At 37.5% G+C, this 17284-nt stretch overlaps 1 protein-coding gene across 1 annotated transcript in view; it reads left to right on the forward strand.

The window, feature by feature from the left end:
• The window catches only part of LAMA1 (laminin subunit alpha 1), a 106063-nt gene that overhangs the window by 72243 nt on the left and 16536 nt on the right, over window positions 1-17284 (forward strand). Inside the window, exons 34-48 of the mRNA XM_026105553.2 lie at window positions 2206-2304; window positions 3273-3384; window positions 3549-3711; window positions 6039-6249; window positions 6491-6607; window positions 6697-6860; window positions 7935-8073; window positions 9286-9379; window positions 10595-10711; window positions 12631-12813; window positions 13126-13280; window positions 15020-15163; window positions 15720-15853; window positions 16136-16286; window positions 16825-16949. Of these exons, the coding sequence (XP_025961338.2) occupies window positions 2206-2304; window positions 3273-3384; window positions 3549-3711; window positions 6039-6249; window positions 6491-6607; window positions 6697-6860; window positions 7935-8073; window positions 9286-9379; window positions 10595-10711; window positions 12631-12813; window positions 13126-13280; window positions 15020-15163; window positions 15720-15853; window positions 16136-16286; window positions 16825-16949 (2108 nt within the window). The remainder of the gene's footprint in view (window positions 1-2205; window positions 2305-3272; window positions 3385-3548; window positions 3712-6038; window positions 6250-6490; window positions 6608-6696; window positions 6861-7934; window positions 8074-9285; window positions 9380-10594; window positions 10712-12630; window positions 12814-13125; window positions 13281-15019; window positions 15164-15719; window positions 15854-16135; window positions 16287-16824; window positions 16950-17284) is intronic.

Consider the following 17284-nt stretch of genomic DNA (forward strand, 5'->3'; position numbering starts at 1 on the left):
CTCCCAGGGAGGAAAAGGTCCAGCAGGCTGCTTCGCTGTGACACCTTGCTTTCCTTATGGTTATGTGGCAGTGGCAAGTGCCTTCCTCAGTCCTCCATCTCGGGGCACAAAACCTGGGAGCATTTTTCAGCATCAGAGGCTTTCAGGCTGCCTGCAGTTTGAGCCTTTCTTCCAGCCTCCTCTCACCCCATAAATAAAGTAGGAGGTATCGCATTTTGTGGTCCCATCTAAAATATTAGAAAATGATTTATTGTTGCTGAGGATTAAGTTCCCGTGCTCTCTGCACAAAGCCAGAGATAAACAGAATCCTCCCTACTTCCTGATCACTGGCATAAGCACATTTGTTGCAAAGAGTCTGTTCAGCAATAGCTGAAGCAAGAGAAACTCTAAGATAGGAGCAAAATTGTATTCTTCTTTGTATTCTAACACATCTCAACAAAAATCAGAATAATCTGAGCCTGCTTGTGCTGCTGGATTATGCAAATTAAAGGATTTGAATTAAAATTTTCTTCTATTTAAAATATGAGGCAGACTGAATTCCAATCAATGTACATTCAATATTTAGCAACTATTTATCGCTTTAATTATAAACAAAGTCAAATTTTATGTAAAAATTACAGCAATTTAAGTTTCTTCTTCAGTGCATACATTTTCTTGTTAAAATCAAAGTCAGCTGTCACTCCCTTAGAAGTGAGGTATTAAAGGGGTACTAAAAATGGTACAAAACCTCTTGGGTCTATGAGGACAGTATCAGAGTTATACATAGTCCTATTGTGGACAGCTCTGTTTATGTGAGACCACAATGTTTTTTAAACAACTTAATCTTTAGAGTAATTTGGTAGTAGTCTCTTAATTTTTCTCTGTTTGAAAGCAGATATTCCTCTCTTTCTGACTCCTCTTAAGATTTCCTTCCCTTTTGGCCTGTACAAGAGTAACTGTAACTGAAAGCCAGAAAATCCCCAGGTTTATTCATCTGGATTAGAGATCTTACTGAAGTGCTGTCCACTTCACTGTATGGTGGCTTTGCCTCAAGCTGGCTGCTCAGGGACTCATGTATTCCCCCTTTTCTATGTATTAGATGTAGGTCTTCCAAAAATGAGAAAGTCATCAAATCAGACAACATACTTGACATTGCTTCTGCATGCTAATGATTAAGTTCCCTCTTCTCTGCCACAATGCTCAAACAGTCTGACGACCTTAGTAGTTCTGTTTTTTAAGTAAAAGCCTCCTGCTTTACTCCTCCTGACGTACATAGCCATATTGGCTGTCCCATTTTGACTTCCTGCAGCTGTGTTCTTAAAAACACCTTGCCGTGCTTTATACCAGAAGACCCAGGAGCTTCAGCTTCTGCCTCTCTTCTGCTTGTTTTTTCCTCCCACTGAGGAAGAGACTCAGAAAGACCCACTGGACGCCAGGCTGTTGGATAATCCTGTGTTACTTCTTTAAAAAGTTGGGCAAAATGATAGTTGTATTTAAAACATTTGGCTCTGAAAAATCTGGAATCTAAATGTAACCTTTTCCCAGACTTGTCCTCTTTGTAAGAGATGCCTTGCATTTCTTTGCTTCTCTAGAGAAGTGATGTTCCATTGCTGGCCTTGACTGTGTCAAATATCATATGCTCGTTGTGGCCTATTTACAGCCATACAGAGCAGCCTGTCGATAGCCTTGAGGCCGAATGCGGCTTATCGGCCTCTCTTGCTGGTGAGAGGCTCCCCAGGGCCCAGCTGCTTGTGATCCCCATCACATCTCGAGCACCAACATCCCAAACTCAAGCGCCATGCGCTGGGTTTTGGCATTTAAAAAGCGTATGTTTTGACAAGACCAGTTGCCATAAGAGAAGCTCCTGGGGGGACCGTACGGAAAGCATTTAATCTCATGGGCCTTTAAGCTTCTCTGAGTAAATTATTTGACCAGCTCAGACGTTGATGAAGTTGAGAATCAGGACCACATGATGCTTCCCTCTTTCATTACTCCAGGAAAGTACAACATGGCTGGATCCAGAGATTTTCTTCTATATTTAAAGAAATGACATATACCTCGTTGCATAAACTATTATGTATGTAATCACTTCGTGTCATCTCATGTGCCTTGCAAATCAGTCATTTAAAACATACAGACAGTGTAAATGGTGTACATAATTATTTTCTCTCCAGAAATTTTCTAGACACAGAAAAAGTCCTTTAACTGGTGTGCTGCTTCTTACAGGGGTCTATAGTTCCTAGAGAAGATCCAACTTACTTATTAGCTACAGCAAAAGAAACTCTCTTGAGTTTATCAGGAGGCCTTGATCAGCTGCATGAAAGGGTAGGTGCTTACTTCTCTATTCTCACCCTTTGGGGAAAAGTCTTGGAGGATTTCCGTAACATTGTACAGAAACCTGAGAGAGTTGTTTGGAAATTACTCTAAATCTATAGAGTTCAGTAAAATAATTCTGTCCATTCTGTAGTCTTTCAGGGGAGGGCACTTAACTGGTCAGTGGAATTCTTTTGTAAACTATAGTGTTTTGTGATATTGCACAGGAGGTTTATATGTTTTCTATTGAAGTTCAGAAGACCTTTGTACTGTGGTCATTTAAGACCCTGAAATTGAAGAAAAGGAGATACCTTCTTCTCGCAGATTCTAGCCTGTGGAGCTTATTTAACATTGTGCCATTGCTGAATACTTGCCAAAAAGCCTTACAAACCTGTAGTACTGTGTTTAAAATGGTTTCAGTGGAAATAAATCCATTGAAAATACGCAGAAAAATAGGCAACATTTATATCCTTTATTCAGCTTTAACACAAGAAAAATTGTAGATAGAAAAGTGTGGATAGTACTTCAGCCATTACACCTGATATGCTGGCCATGTGTACTTAATTTAACTGGATGCTTCCATTAACAGTGTTGTCATTGCTAAAAATGATGTGTCCAGAAGAGTGATTTTCTTAAAATATTTACATTAATTATGCTTAAAAATATTTAGTGCATATTTTGTTAAAGAAATGGCTTTGTTATTTGTTATCATATTGATTATGAAGTTAATGGGTATAATAATTTTTTACTGATATCAGAGGATGGAACTTTCAAAATAATTAAATTGCAGACATCTCAAATACCTTGAAACATCAAAGACTGATGAATCAGTTAATACTGCTTTATCAAAAAACATTGATTGCTTACTCACATAAGGCATTCTAAGAATTGAAAAATAAGTGAAAAAAACATAGACAAATATCATGAACCTACTGGTATTTTAGGAAAACTGTCAAAGATTATTTCTGATTTTATTCTAGTCGGCTAGAGTTTTGAAAAAAGCTTGGCAACTTAACACAGTGACTCAGGAAACCAGGAATAAAAGTCAAGAACTGACTGGATTTATTGACACAGTGCATACAACCATCAAAGGTATCCTCTTTTAAGATATTTCCACTTCATTGCAGAATTTGGAGGTGTATTTCCACTGCAGCTCTTCAAGAACCATTTACAGGGAAAGTGCTGCAATTTGTGCAAGTGGTTCACACATACTTTTCTATTAATGCTATGACGAAATTGTTTGCTCTCCTACTTAGTACTTGCTGAAGTGGCTCTGTCGCTAAATGAAACACTGGGTCTGGATCTCCCACTATCAAATGCTACGTCTCAGAGCCTGCAGGATGATATCTCTGCCATGCTGGATACAATGCGCAGGACAGATTTTGTTCAACAGCACCATAATGCTACCAGCATCCTAAAGTAAGCATAGTTTACTAGAATCTTTATTTAGCATGTGTCTATACTGTGCAATGCTGCTTCTTGGAGAGGTGTCTGAGGAAACGTCGTGCCATGAAAATAGCTTGTGTAACAGATAACTAGCCCAGGCAGAGCTATATGAAGTCTGGAGCTGGAGTTACGTTGTTTGGAGATCATCTGGGCATCCCACATGGCACTGCTGTATTCAGTATAGCCAAGCATCTGTTTATTTGGACACATTGCAATGAATGGAAAGACCCACTGACTTCAATTTGATTCAGATCTGGCTCTACCATACATCTCCTTTTGCTTTTGGCTAGAAGGTGTGGTAGAGCTCAAGTTAGTCTGTCACAAACCCAAGACTTGCCAGGTCTGGTGAAGGACATGACAATGTATTGTCAGTGGTATACGTATCACATAGGTTAGCAAATGAAACTAAGGCATTTGCTTCAGCGCTCTGAGCCACTGGATAGGATTCACCCTCCTCTGTCTTGATTTGTTCACTTTTTAAAGGCTATTCTAAAATGGCTTTTGTTTTCATTACTTATTACTACTCGTTGCTGTACTTGGCAATGTAAAACATTGGCTGTTCCAATAGCCAGTAAAATTTGTGTTGCAACTTCAAGAATACTCAGTATTGCCCTAGTCCTGTTCCCATCAAAATCTGTAAGAATGTTAAGATTGGCTTAAGATGAGAATGGAGTGCTTCTGAAAATCTGACTTTTCCTTTTTAAGTGCTTTGTGTCGGGAGGGACAGAATGTTTATGTTAGGCAGCATATCTGATTTTGCTCGTCAGTGTCCCCTGCTTGTCCTTGTACTGAGTATTAAATTGTGCAGGACCTAAATGGACATGAAAATCAGCTAGAAATGTACCATTTATTCTTATATTTATTAGGAACTTCAAATAGCTTTTTTTTGCGTTTCTGAAAATGTCTCAATGTGTCCTGTTGCGCAGTAACAGAATGTTCTGACTTTCAAAATCAGTTTGAGCTGTTATACAAGGCATTTGTAAATTAACTTTTTCACTTGTAGGCTCTGCTGAAATTTCTGAAAGTTCTCTGATAAGTGTACTTTGACAGATTGAAGAAGAGACTTAATAAGATTTATGAGAGAATTTGCTCAGCAAAATTTATCATGCAATGCAGCTGCAAATTCAAAACTCATTTAAATAAGCAGCTTGACAGTCCATTTTTCAGGGACCAATGGTTACCTCATGGCTCATAGTGGACAGAGTTTGTGATGATATACTATTAAGCAACATTTATAACTGAAGTCTCACCATATTTGCTTCATAAGGCAAAGATCACAAAGCATTTGGACTATAACCTTTCCACTGTACACTGAAGTCAAAGCCATTTCTGTCTTGCAAAATGTTTTCATTCTCGTACCTTTTGTAAGTTTATGGCTTCTGAGTGGAAGGACTCTGAACTATTAGTTTAAAGAAATACATGCAAATACACATCTGATATTCAATAAGAAAGGTGGAATATATTTACTGTTTGTAATCAAGATGTAAATGAGCTTTCTTTTGCTTCAGCTAAAGATATATATGATTTGAAAGCAGATTAAAAGGGATAGACACTTATGTAAAAGTATCATTACAAGAACTGCAGAGTGCAGCTTATATACTGGAGAAACAAAGGACTTTTCTTTCAGGATCACTTCCGGTTCAGTTTCTTCAATACTGGAAAGTGTTTGAATGGAGGTGCAAATATTCACAAATAGGGCAGCAGAAGCGGTTAACAACTGACTGATTTTGGGGGGTCGATATTTCCTCGATCATACCTACTGTTGATTTCAAAAGATAAGTGCAGAGCTCACTCATTTCAGTAGTAATTTAAATGGTATCTTTTATTTTTATTAGATATTTAAACCTTTCAAGACCCCTGGGTATCTGTGCTCTGGTTACTTGTTGCTTTCCAGTGTCACCTCTTATAACTAATGTTTTTGATTCTATATTCAAAATATGAATACCTGCAGTTAAGACAGAACATTCCCAGAAGAAGGCTTCACAGAGGTTTTCACATGGGCAATGTCCCAAATAAATAAGTCCAAGCAAATGTGTTTTGTACTAGCCCTTTTCCACCTCTAAGCAACAAATACAAAGCTTATGAACTCTACTCCCCCGCCACACACACAATTTTTTTCTGTTTGCATGGTAAGACAAGTAACCTAGTGTGTGTATTCATGCTATTATGGAAAAAAATTGCAGGCCTTAATAAGAATATGCATTTAGATTAATTTGGGGTAGGCTCATTTCCCCTCAAGAAGGCATACCTAAGTCTCTCTCCTTTACATTTATTTATTTGCTGCTTCTTCTCTTTGTCAGAGCTGCAGAGAGGTTGTTGCTCCAGGTTCAGAAAGCGTATGTTAAACCCCAGCAGGAACTTGCTGAGCTAGAAAAGGATGCAAGCAATCTCTTATCAAAGCACAACAGCAGACTGCAAGAAGCCCAGGACCTGGTGAATGAGGCACTTGCTAACATCAGTGAGACCAACCGCTTGTTTCCTCTTATCTCTAGCAACGTGGGAGACCTAAGTGTAAGACTGGAGATTCTGTGTTGTTGTGAAAGGAATATCAAATACAGAATTATTTTGAAAGGTGCTTTTTAGACTTAAATAAAGCTTTAGATTTTTTAACATGTTCATATATGTGATATCTTAAAAGCCCAAACAAAACCAGAACCCTGTTTGAAATCCAAGAAGTGATTACATAATATGTGAATTCATCTGCACTAGTTGACTTTACAGACCACTATAAAACAACTGATTTATTCTGTAGGACAAAAAGCTCTATATAAAGGAAGGTAAAGAGGCCTGCACCATGCTTATTAAAGAAGGGAAAGTCCTAGTGAATGTTGCTGCTGCTCTTGCCAGAGATGTAAAGAACTCTACATCTGTAAGTTCCTACGTAGTTTCCACAGCCTCTTTGATGTTTTCAAGTGAATTTTGTTATTTTTAAAAAAAGGAAACCATTTTGTTGTGTAGAACCTGGAGGCTCACCAGGATGGACTGGTCCTATGGAGTACCAAGCTGCGGCACCATGTTGACAAGCTGGTCATGCAGATGTCCATGCGAGGAGTGCTGGACCTGGTGTACAGAGCCGAGGACCATGCCACCCAGTTCCAAAGACTCGCCAATACACTAGAAAGGTAAGAAACTCAAGAAATATGAACTCAGAAGAGACTTTATCCAAGTGTCAGATTTAATTTAAATAGGTAGTAGCTTAATCTACTAAGGGAATGTAATCAATTTTTCTCCCTCATATCATTTTAATTGCTTTTCACTTCTACTGCAGTGCATAGTGTTTCTACCATATGACACAGAGAAGGTTGATTAGAGTCTTACATTTCATGTAGATGACCTGCAGAGTAACTAGTGAGTTACTAAGTGCCCAGCGAACATATCATGGTATGGCTTGAAAAGCTTGTGGTCTGTGTATGAATACTTCTTTGACAATATATCTCTGAATATCATTAAGAAGCTATTCCTGCCATGCCTCCATTATTGTTGCTCTCAAAGCTTCTTGCAGAAATGAGTGGGTTGCAGTCCCCAAGTGCACTCAAATGCACCCTTAGAGCTTCCAAGTTGGAAAGCCATTCCAGTTATTTCAGTGAAAAAGAATTCTCTGTCCCAGTTTTCTTCTAGGATTCTTACTGTTTTGTCTTTAAAATCAGCACATGTATGTTAAAAATTAAATTATATCAGAGTGGAAAATTTGCATGTATTTTAAGCTTGAGAACAGAAAATTCTGCATTGATAATACTCAAGCAACTGTGCTGAATTCAGTGCAGTCAGACAAATTCAATAAAGCAAAACTTGATAATGAATAGCTTTCACATGCTCATAATTTCCTCCTATATTCTATATTTTTCTACACTGCTTTTGAGCTCCAGCTAGGAACGTGTTTCTTTTCTGTTCTGTTTAGGTTATGTGATTTGCTTGTTCTTCATGTAAAGTGTTGCATGTGGCTAAGTGGCCTTATAAATTCAAAAACTGATCATAAACAAGGAGAGTAAAATAGAAAAAAAATTAAATAATTCCACATTTTCAGCCTAAAATAATGAACTGAAAACCCTTCATGCAACCTAAGGCAAAGTGTGCTCGTTTTTTCTGAGTGCCTTATGTATTCCAGAAACACATGCTATAACTGAAGACATGGAACTTGTTGCTTGATTATAAATACTCTCATGAAAATAAAATCACTTGCAAATTCTCTGCTTCAGTGGCCTCTCTAAAGTAAGAAATGTGACTTTGAATGCATCCGCTGCTGTCTACACCCACTCCAGTGTTAAAAGTGTGATTGAAAGAACAGAGATTTTGGCAGATGATGCTTCCAGAATTGTGAATGGCCCCTTGGATTTAGTGAGTATCTACATTAATATTTCTAACTCCTTTAAGTTTCTCTTTTTGGAATATTTTTTCTTATGCTTTTTGCATTTGCCAAAAGCTGTCTTCTTGACTGAGGCATTTATGGCAGCCAGTCCTGCCGACTGGTACACACAGTATCCTGAACCAGTACCCTGAAGTGCCTGACTTCACCTTCTGTTCACCTTGCTTTCCTCTGCCACAATAATTTTTCTCTTCTTTTGTCACATCTGATATGTGCTTAGCTATACTGGACTTGATTCTGCGTGTGTTCATCATCAGTCGTCTCCCATGTGTTCCTTCAGTTCCCAAGCCTCTCGCGCTCTCTTCCACCTCCAGGATTATTCAACCATCTCCTTATTTCACCTCTCCCTTTTCTGTTTGTGTCTAGGTATTCCCAAACACAGCTGTTTTGCTTTGCTGAGGATGTTTCATAACCAAATGTAATTTGTGTAATTCCTCTGTCATACCAGATTATCAGGTTGTTATTAAAACAGTAGATTGCAAAGACCTGACCAATTACCCACCTGACCCTATTTTTTTAATACTATTCAATTTCCCCATTTCATCTCTTCCCATTTTTTATGATTATGAATCCCAGTACCTCACTGAATGGGCTATGTTTTATAAGCATCTTGCACATTATGCCTGGAGAAAAAAATACATGCTGCATTTATTTACATGATGGTAATCAGAGTGGTCAGTATTGTTTTGTAAGCTTGTACAGCAATGGTGTAATTTATAGTACTGTTTTGTTAAAAGCTTTGAAAACATGAATAACAAATCTTTCAAGGTAGTTGTCCATGTTTTCCAGATGGAGAAATGGATTAAAAGAAAACTTTAAAGGCTGGAATTTTCAAATATCTGACTTTAAAATGCTCAGTTTTGAGAATTTTGTCCTAGAATTGGAACTAGAATTAATGACATTTCAAAAGATGGCACTGAATCAGCAGGAGTGTTCAAACTAGAATTTGCTGGGTTTTGCTTCACAATCGTCTTTTTCCATATTGAATCACAAAGAGTTTCAATGTTGCACTCCTGGACAAACTGTTGTAATTTGGATTTCTTTGTTCATTCTTAGTAAGGTAGTAAATAGAAAATCTCATGAAAGAGAATGTTCAGTAACTTAAAAGAGACCTCTGAAGATACTTAAATATTTTCTGTTGAAGTTCTTTTTTCATATGTGGCAACTGATGCTTGTTTTTTCAGCCAGAGGAGTCTTTTGGACTTCTTGGAAGAGAAGCTCTACTGCTTAGCTCTGAATTTCTGAATGAAGCTAAAAATATGAAGAAAAAAAGTGATGGTCAGTATTTAGAATTTACACTTCTGTTTCTATTTCTTTTTTTATTTCTTGTTTTATGGTGGGTTTTTTGAAATAAGCTAAAATTTGCACATGAATATGCATATATTTTCATTAAATTAAGATTAACATTGTATTATGGAGTCATTTATTGATGTACCTTTTTGGTAGGACCATAATTTTCCTCTGTAAACATTTAAAAAATTGTCCTTTGCTGTACCTCATTTCTCTCCAAGCAATGCTTTCTTTTAATGGCTGGTTTTCCAAATGCAACAAATTAAGTCATTAGTAGTTGGGCAATAGATGAAGAACAAAATGAATTCCTGAAGAAATCCATTTACTCAAGGAGTCTGTGAATTTGATTTTATAAATTATGGATTAACTCAAGTATGTAGGATGATATATTTAAAACTCTTTTTTTTTTTCTTTTTCTTGCTCCTTCTACTCAGGTGGGATGTGACAAGCTGAACTTTTTCTGTCTGTTTGTACAAGGTGCTTTTTTGGCTCAGAGTCCCTCTATAAATTATAAAATCCTTTTAGTTTTCTGTTACCCAGAAGAGGTCAGCAAGGTATTGGAGTCTACCCCACAGGAGTGCAAAAGCATTTTGAACACAGACTTTAGGAGTCTGGCTCTAAGAGAAGTTTTTGACAAAGCTGGACAGATAGTGAATGTTTCACAGAGATCAAATTATAACTGTAAAGCGGACTTTGTTTTCAATATCAGGAGCTTTACAAATATGTATGAATTTTATGTAATTCAGATGGACAGAATACATACCTTTTTGTTGCTTCTATTTTACACATTTTTTTAAGAGACATAATTGGGCAAACAGCTCACAAATTAATAAAAGAAAAACACTCACTTCTCCTCCTGTCAGATATCACAAAAAGTCAAGCGCATCATTGCTATTATAAGGTTTTACCATCTTGGAATCATTTTAATTTATAGCCTTTTCCTGACTATGTTTCTACTATTTCAGTCTGATAGAATTGGCCAAACGAGGGTCACTTTGAATGGAACAGTGCCCACAAGAGCTTATCTCTGCATACTGCATTCATTTTGCATTCCTGTTTGTAAAAGGCTCTTTCTGTTTAAGAAAACAAAAGAGGTGATTAAATAAATGAATGCTTGTAATCTCTATACATAAGGTTTGTGTGGATAGTATGGTACTAATATTTGTTTGTGCATAGAAAAATCACAGCTATTTCTTCCAACAGACATTTTATCTGGATTGAATGGGTTGAACAAAAGGGCAGAAAAGATTCAGGAAAGCACTACTAAAATTGTCAACCAGCTTAATGATTCCCTGTTGACACTAAGAGCATTGCCTAATGGTAAGTGAAATCTGTATTGACATTTTCCTCCTTATTACAGAATGGTACGGTACAATCATAATAAAATCCTGTTTGTAGTCTGATGGGAGGGGCCTAGCAATAAACTAGACTGGAGACTCGTTTAGCCTCCTGCCTTACAAGGAATATTTTCCATTTATTTAGTAAACCCATAAAACATAACTGAATTATAATATAAGGTCTATAGTTTGATTCCCATTTCGCACTGCTGTAAATCAGGAAAAGCTCTGAAGGGAATGGAATTGTGCTGGTATGAGAAGAGAATCAGGTCCTGGAATACTTAATCTCACATGGAAGGAAATTTTATATTAAACAGTGACTTTTTTATTTTCTTTTGATAGCTTGTTTCAAACTCATCCATACTGTGCCATAAATCTTATCATCTATATCTAAATTTTTTTATTGTAAATTCTCACTTCACTTAACTGATTAAAACATTCTTTTTATGTTTTTCCAAAATGAAAGAATTCCCCTTTTCAAAAATGTCATTATTTTGGATAAAAGCAAGCCTTGGAGTTCTTGGGAGCTAATACAGTCAATTTCTTTGAAGTTTTAAATATGTAGCTCTGAAATAGTTCGCCAAACTTAATATTGTTCTTTTAAGGTGTGGGAACACTCATAATGTCCTGCTGCATGGGTTGTTGTTATACTGTATGTCCAGATTACAATGCTAGTCCAAAGCTTTAAAATGTCCCGTTTTACAACTCAGGCTCTTAGCTTACACTGAAAGGCAGCCTTAAAGTCACACTGGATATTAATACCAGGATGCTATCAGACACCAAACTACTCATTGAAAATGAAGATGTCATTAAAGTCATAGGATGATCCTCCTTAACTGACACTTTGATTTCAGTTTTGCCGTTGCATTTCTTAAAATTTTCTGTATTTTTGGGGCCGGGCAGAGGTTGACGGTGGCATTTCCCTCTGTGTAGGGGACTGGAGGTGAAGGATCCCTGCAGACCTAAAGCAGGCCTTTCTGTGTCAGCTGCAGCATCTGCCCACCCTTCCTTGGCACGGGGGCATAAGGGGCGCGCTGAGGATGGGAGCGGTGTGCTCACTGCAGAAGTGATTGTCACCTAAAGCAAAGGGGGTTATAGGCCTGCTGCCTCTCCAGCTTTCTGTAGGATTCAAAAAATGAGGCTCAGACTGTGAGTCTGGGTGCCAGCACTCATTCAAGGGGCTTGAAAGCTGTGAGCCTGAAGTATTCATATAATCTCTCTGTTGGGATACAAAACCAAGTTCCCCATCTGTGCTTATGTCATATTCAGAGCTGGTCAAGAAAAAAGCTGTATTGGGGAAAAAAAATCTTATTTTTCCTAGAATTCAAAATTTTGATTGATCAAGTCTTTTGATTGAAAGACTCAAAAATCTGAATTGACCAGCCTTAATTAAAATCTCTATTATTTATATATGTGTATATATATGTATTTATGTGTGTATGTGTGTGTGTGTGTGTGTATGAACACACATACCTATATCTACATCTGTAGCTATATCTATATCTATGCCTATATCGCTAACTTGGGAGCATTTCCCCATTCTTTTGTCCGAGGCCGTAGCCGTGGCTATGTTCCAACTTTATAACTGATCAAGTTGCAGAAGGTTTCACAGAAGATAAAGTGGGAGTCATTAAGCCCTGGGGCCTTCAATAGCTGAGCTGAGTTAGATAACAAGAGGTGCTTAGCTTGGAGCTCCCCTCACAGACTAAAGTATACAGAAAGACAAAATATAACTCTTACTACAAAATGAAAGTAACTGGTAGCATTCCCAGTGTTTTCAGTATGTTTTCAACTCTGTTGTTACTCACCTGGCTGGGCATTGGTTTTACTCTCAGGTATTGGTGAAAGCTATGATTTTTCTTTTTTTTCTTTTTTAACCTGTGTACTACCACTGTGATTCAGATACGAGGAAATACATGCTTGAGGTGAAAGAGCTGGCTGTGTCTGCAAATGCCAGTGCTGTGGTGGGTTTAAGCCACTTTGGGGATTTCAGTCAAAAGCTGCTGAATACTTCTTCTACGTTGTCCCAAGTTAATGAGACATTGAGGAAAACTAGTGACCTTATAACCGATTCCTCAGAAGCTGGTAAGTTTGCTGCTTCATTGCTCTGCAGAAATGTCACTGCTTGCAGAAGCAGTACTAATATTCAAGTTGAATAAGCATTAAATATGAATCTGATGACTGAAAGTTTCTTCCTAATTCAATAAAAATGTGACAACTTTTTAAAAGACCTCTATAGAAGTTGCATGGGATGCCTTCAAATGTGCATATTCCTTCCTGATGTTTATAACCGCTGAAAAAAAAATTATCAGAAACAGACCACCTTGCCTAGGCACTCTAGCAATAGACAGTGCATTTCTTTCAATCTGTCTCAACATTTCACTGATGTTTTGGCAGCAACTACAGCTGAAAAACAAGTTAAAGCAGTCGAAGCGCAAGCCAGTCTTTTATTTGATAGGCTGAAACCTCTGAAAATGCTAGAAGAGAACCTGAGCAGAAATCTCTCTGAAATTAAAGAGCTTATCAGCCAGGCCCGCAAGCAGGCAGCATCTGTAAGTACCAGGATCGCCGCAGTTTCTCTGTTGCACTTTAACCGACTTCATTTTCACTTGTAGCAGAAAATTTCTTTGGGTCAAAGAGCCTAAAACTTATCTTCAAGGTACCTGGTTGCTCTGCTGGCTTGCTGAAGTCCAAGAGCACTGGCTGATGCTAAAATCATATACCAGCAGGGCTGTGTTGGTGTGTTTTGTGGCTTTATCTTCAAGTTTCTCACTGCATTTGTGAGTTTGTCAGAGCAGTAAGGCAGTAATTTATTTTCCATTGCCTTTTGTTTCCTATAAAAATAATAGAATGTAGTATGTCAGACAGCAATCAGAGATTTCAGTGAGAAAGAGACAAGTGAGTAGATGGAGCTGCCATTCTTTTTAGGACAAGATGCTAATTTCTAAGCTTATTTTGGAGATTGATGTGAGATGCCTCCCTTATGACATCAAGTATCGTTAAAAACTTTTTTTAACAGAATATGGATTCTGTCCATAAATTTACCATGTATGCACAGCAAAGTCCATGTATTCTTCTTTACAAGATGCTGCTGTGCATCCAAAATGTTTTGAAACAAATAATATACTTGTCATTTTGAAGCTCTCTGCCCACCACTTAAAGAAAACAAAGGTGAATCAACTGTACTGTGGACCTCATTAAACTGTGAGGGGAATATGGAAATGACTTTGCACTCAATAACTTTTGGTATGCCTTTGGCTTTCTTTGGATATATAATTCTAAGGTTTAGGGAAGTTTTGTTTAAAAAAACAAAAGGCTTTTGGTGCTGTCTGCAAATCTCCTTAATTATATGGTTATTGCTTCTCTGTCACAGTCTACTGAAGCTTAATGAATCCACTGCAGAACAGAGTAGTATTTTCTGAAGTATCATAAACCACAGAGGTTCCTGGCAGGGGAGAAAAAAGTATTAGCAAAATCCCCTCTTCCAGATTTGAGGGTTCACTTTGCTGTTCTGTAAACTTTTACTTGTTACAGGTGAGGATGCATGTGTATACATGTATGCTTTATGTACTTCCTCGTTACAAGCATCAATTTGATGGAGTTAAGGCTTTTCCGTTACGGGAAGGTGGGAAGGAACTCTACCAAGCTCCTTGGTGTTCAGCTGTTTTTAGCTTGCATTGTGCTATCAATATGCTAGACAAAATTCAAAGGAGTTAGTGGTATCACAAGAGTAACATGAATTTTTCTACTTAAGTTTAACTTTTAATGTATTCCCAAATGATTTTTTGAATAATTACGTAATCAGTGATCTGTGGTGGTAAAAATTTGAAATAAACATAAATGTCGCGGACTCCTTTTTGTTTTGTTTTATTTTCCTCTGAATATAGACTAGAAATTGTTTCCTTTTTTAAAATGTTTGGAATATCTAAATTTTTATTTTCTAATGTTGTTATACCAGCTTTTGCTCATTACATGGGCTTCAGACCCAAGATTTTATTATTGTGTGAGGTATTTGAATGGTTTGTTTTACTTACTTTCTTGAAATCTCATAATCAGATGAGTGAATTATGACATATTGCTTTCTTCTCTATTTGTGAATCTCTTTCCTCTTTTTTGGGTGATGCCTAGGAGACTGCTAAGATGCAACTCCAGTAGCAGTACTTAGATCACATGAAACTATCTCAGCAAATTGCTGGCACTGGTTGCCCAGAAGCTAAGCACATATTCCAGAAATATGTGCCATGTGCATGGAGACTTGTTTTGATTCCATTTCTCCCTTTCCCTCCTCCAGATTAAAGTTGCAGTATCAGCAGACAGAGACTGCATTCGTGCCTACCAACCCCAGATCTCATCTACGAATTACAACACCTTAACCCTCAATGTGAAAACTTCTGAACCAGATAACCTCCTTTTCTACCTGGGTAGCAATGGAAAGGTAAGTTTTCTTGGGGGGACACTCACTGAAGGCGGTGGTAGTCAAACCTTTTAAATGATCATACATATGTTTTTGACCCTCACAAGTGTGGTGTGTCCACCCACCTGAACAGGAGCGTGACAGCACGGTGTCATGTTGCACTCCTCTTTCTTGCCTCTATAATCCCAATAAATGCACGGCCGTTAGCTCCTGGTGACGCTGTACTGTGTAGAAGTACTTTTTCACAGACTGATAGGTCACATCATGTACACACACTGAGAGAGGAAGTGCATATTTATATGTGTATGCATCTCTGTGCGTGTATGCTCATTCTATCACGTATTTTTATAGATATATAAAGGAAATATTCACCTACCTGTATATGGGGTGAATTTGTTGGTTTCCCTATAAGTTTCTCTTTCACTGGGCCTGATTGGGCTAAAATAAAGTCCAGTAATGTGGGATGTAGGGGAATGAATCTGGAAGGACATTTTCAAAGTCGCATGAAAATTAAATACACAGAACAGAAATAACATGTTCAATATTTTGTATTAAATCAAGCACTACTGTTTTTCAGACAGACTTTCTTGCAGTGGAGATGCGACGTGGTAAGGTTGCCCTTCTTTGGGATTTGGGCTCTGGATCAACAAGAGTGGAATACCCTGATTTTCCAATTGACAACAACAAATGGCACAGAATACGTGCAACCAGGTAATGTAAGTGTGAATGGCGTGAATGTTGTAACTCCCAAGTGTCCCAATAGCAAGTTCAATGCATATTAGGAGTTTGATTAAAAAAAAAAAAAAGCCCAAAACATCTAGGTTATAAAAATATTTTTCAAATGAGTGAATCAACTTAGCATAAACCACACAAACTATCTTCTGTGTTTTCCAGTGACAGGATGTTTCTTGTCCGTGAAAAAAGAAGTCAATAGCATGTGTTGATTAAGCTGGGTGACTTCTAAAACTGTTTATGATTGTTTGTAATTGGCAGGTTTGGAAAAACAGGTACCCTGAGCATAGAGGAAATGAACTCCGATCAGGAGCCTTCATCTAAATCTGGAACCTCACCTGGGACAGCCAGCATACTGGATGTTAACAAATCAACACTAATGTTTATTGGAGGACTTGGAGGGCAAATCAAGGTTAAATTCTAAAATCAGCATACTATGAAATGTTGGTTTTATCCTGTTTGAGATATACCTTTGACTTGAAATAATTGCATGAATCAGTTACGCAATCAAGAACTGCCAGACATGCTGAGCATAAAGCAAAGATGCTAAAAGGATATTCCCTAGTTCCTGATGCTAATTTTCCCTGGGAATTTCTGTATAAAATGATAACCAGGAGAGTCTGTGTGTGCATGCATGATGCATAGGAGTTGCACACTGAATTGTTTTCCTTTCTCAGCTCCTGCTTCTTCTACTTTGCTGTTGTTACTTATGAAATGAAGAATGTAAGCAGGTCAAGGACATAATTATTTTACTTTCTGCAAAACTAATCCACTATGATTCAAATGATAACAGTTATGCTAAAACATGTTGTTTTTCTTTTATTTCTTTTATTATGATTTATGTCTAGCAAAGTTAAAGTTCAAGGAAAACAGCCAAGCAAAAATTTGGCTGAATAACTTTCAGAGAATTTAACATTGTTTGTATTCATGAAATGTTTGTCCCCTCATAGAAATCGCCTGCTGTTAAGGTGACCCATTTTAAAGGGTGCATGGGAGAGGCATCGCTGAATGGCAAATCTATCGGTCTTTGGAACTACTTGGAAAGGGAGGGCAAGTGCAATGGATGTTTCGGAAGGTATTTTGTCTCACCTTTTTTTTTTTTAACATATTTGGAGTAAAGCTGCTTGTACATATATAGCATATACTTCTGTGTTAGCTATAAATAGTGATGAATTCAGGCAAATTGCAGCATTTCATTGATCATTAGTTTACAATTCTGAATGTGCTAACCTGAAACTGTCAGTGGCATCAAATAATTTCATTGCATGGAGCATTACAGCTGATTATATAGTTTCGTAATTGTTTTTATAGTTTTCTTGCTTTTTAAGTGGATTTCTGTAGTTGTGGTCTGTTTTGCGGTACTGTGGTACTTCCAGTAAAACAAAGTGTTTTGGAATGTTTGTTTTCCAG

The sequence above is a fragment of the Dromaius novaehollandiae genome, chromosome 2 (assembly GCF_036370855.1).
Source record: "Dromaius novaehollandiae isolate bDroNov1 chromosome 2, bDroNov1.hap1, whole genome shotgun sequence".
Taxonomy (NCBI): Eukaryota; Metazoa; Chordata; class Aves; order Casuariiformes; family Dromaiidae; genus Dromaius; species Dromaius novaehollandiae.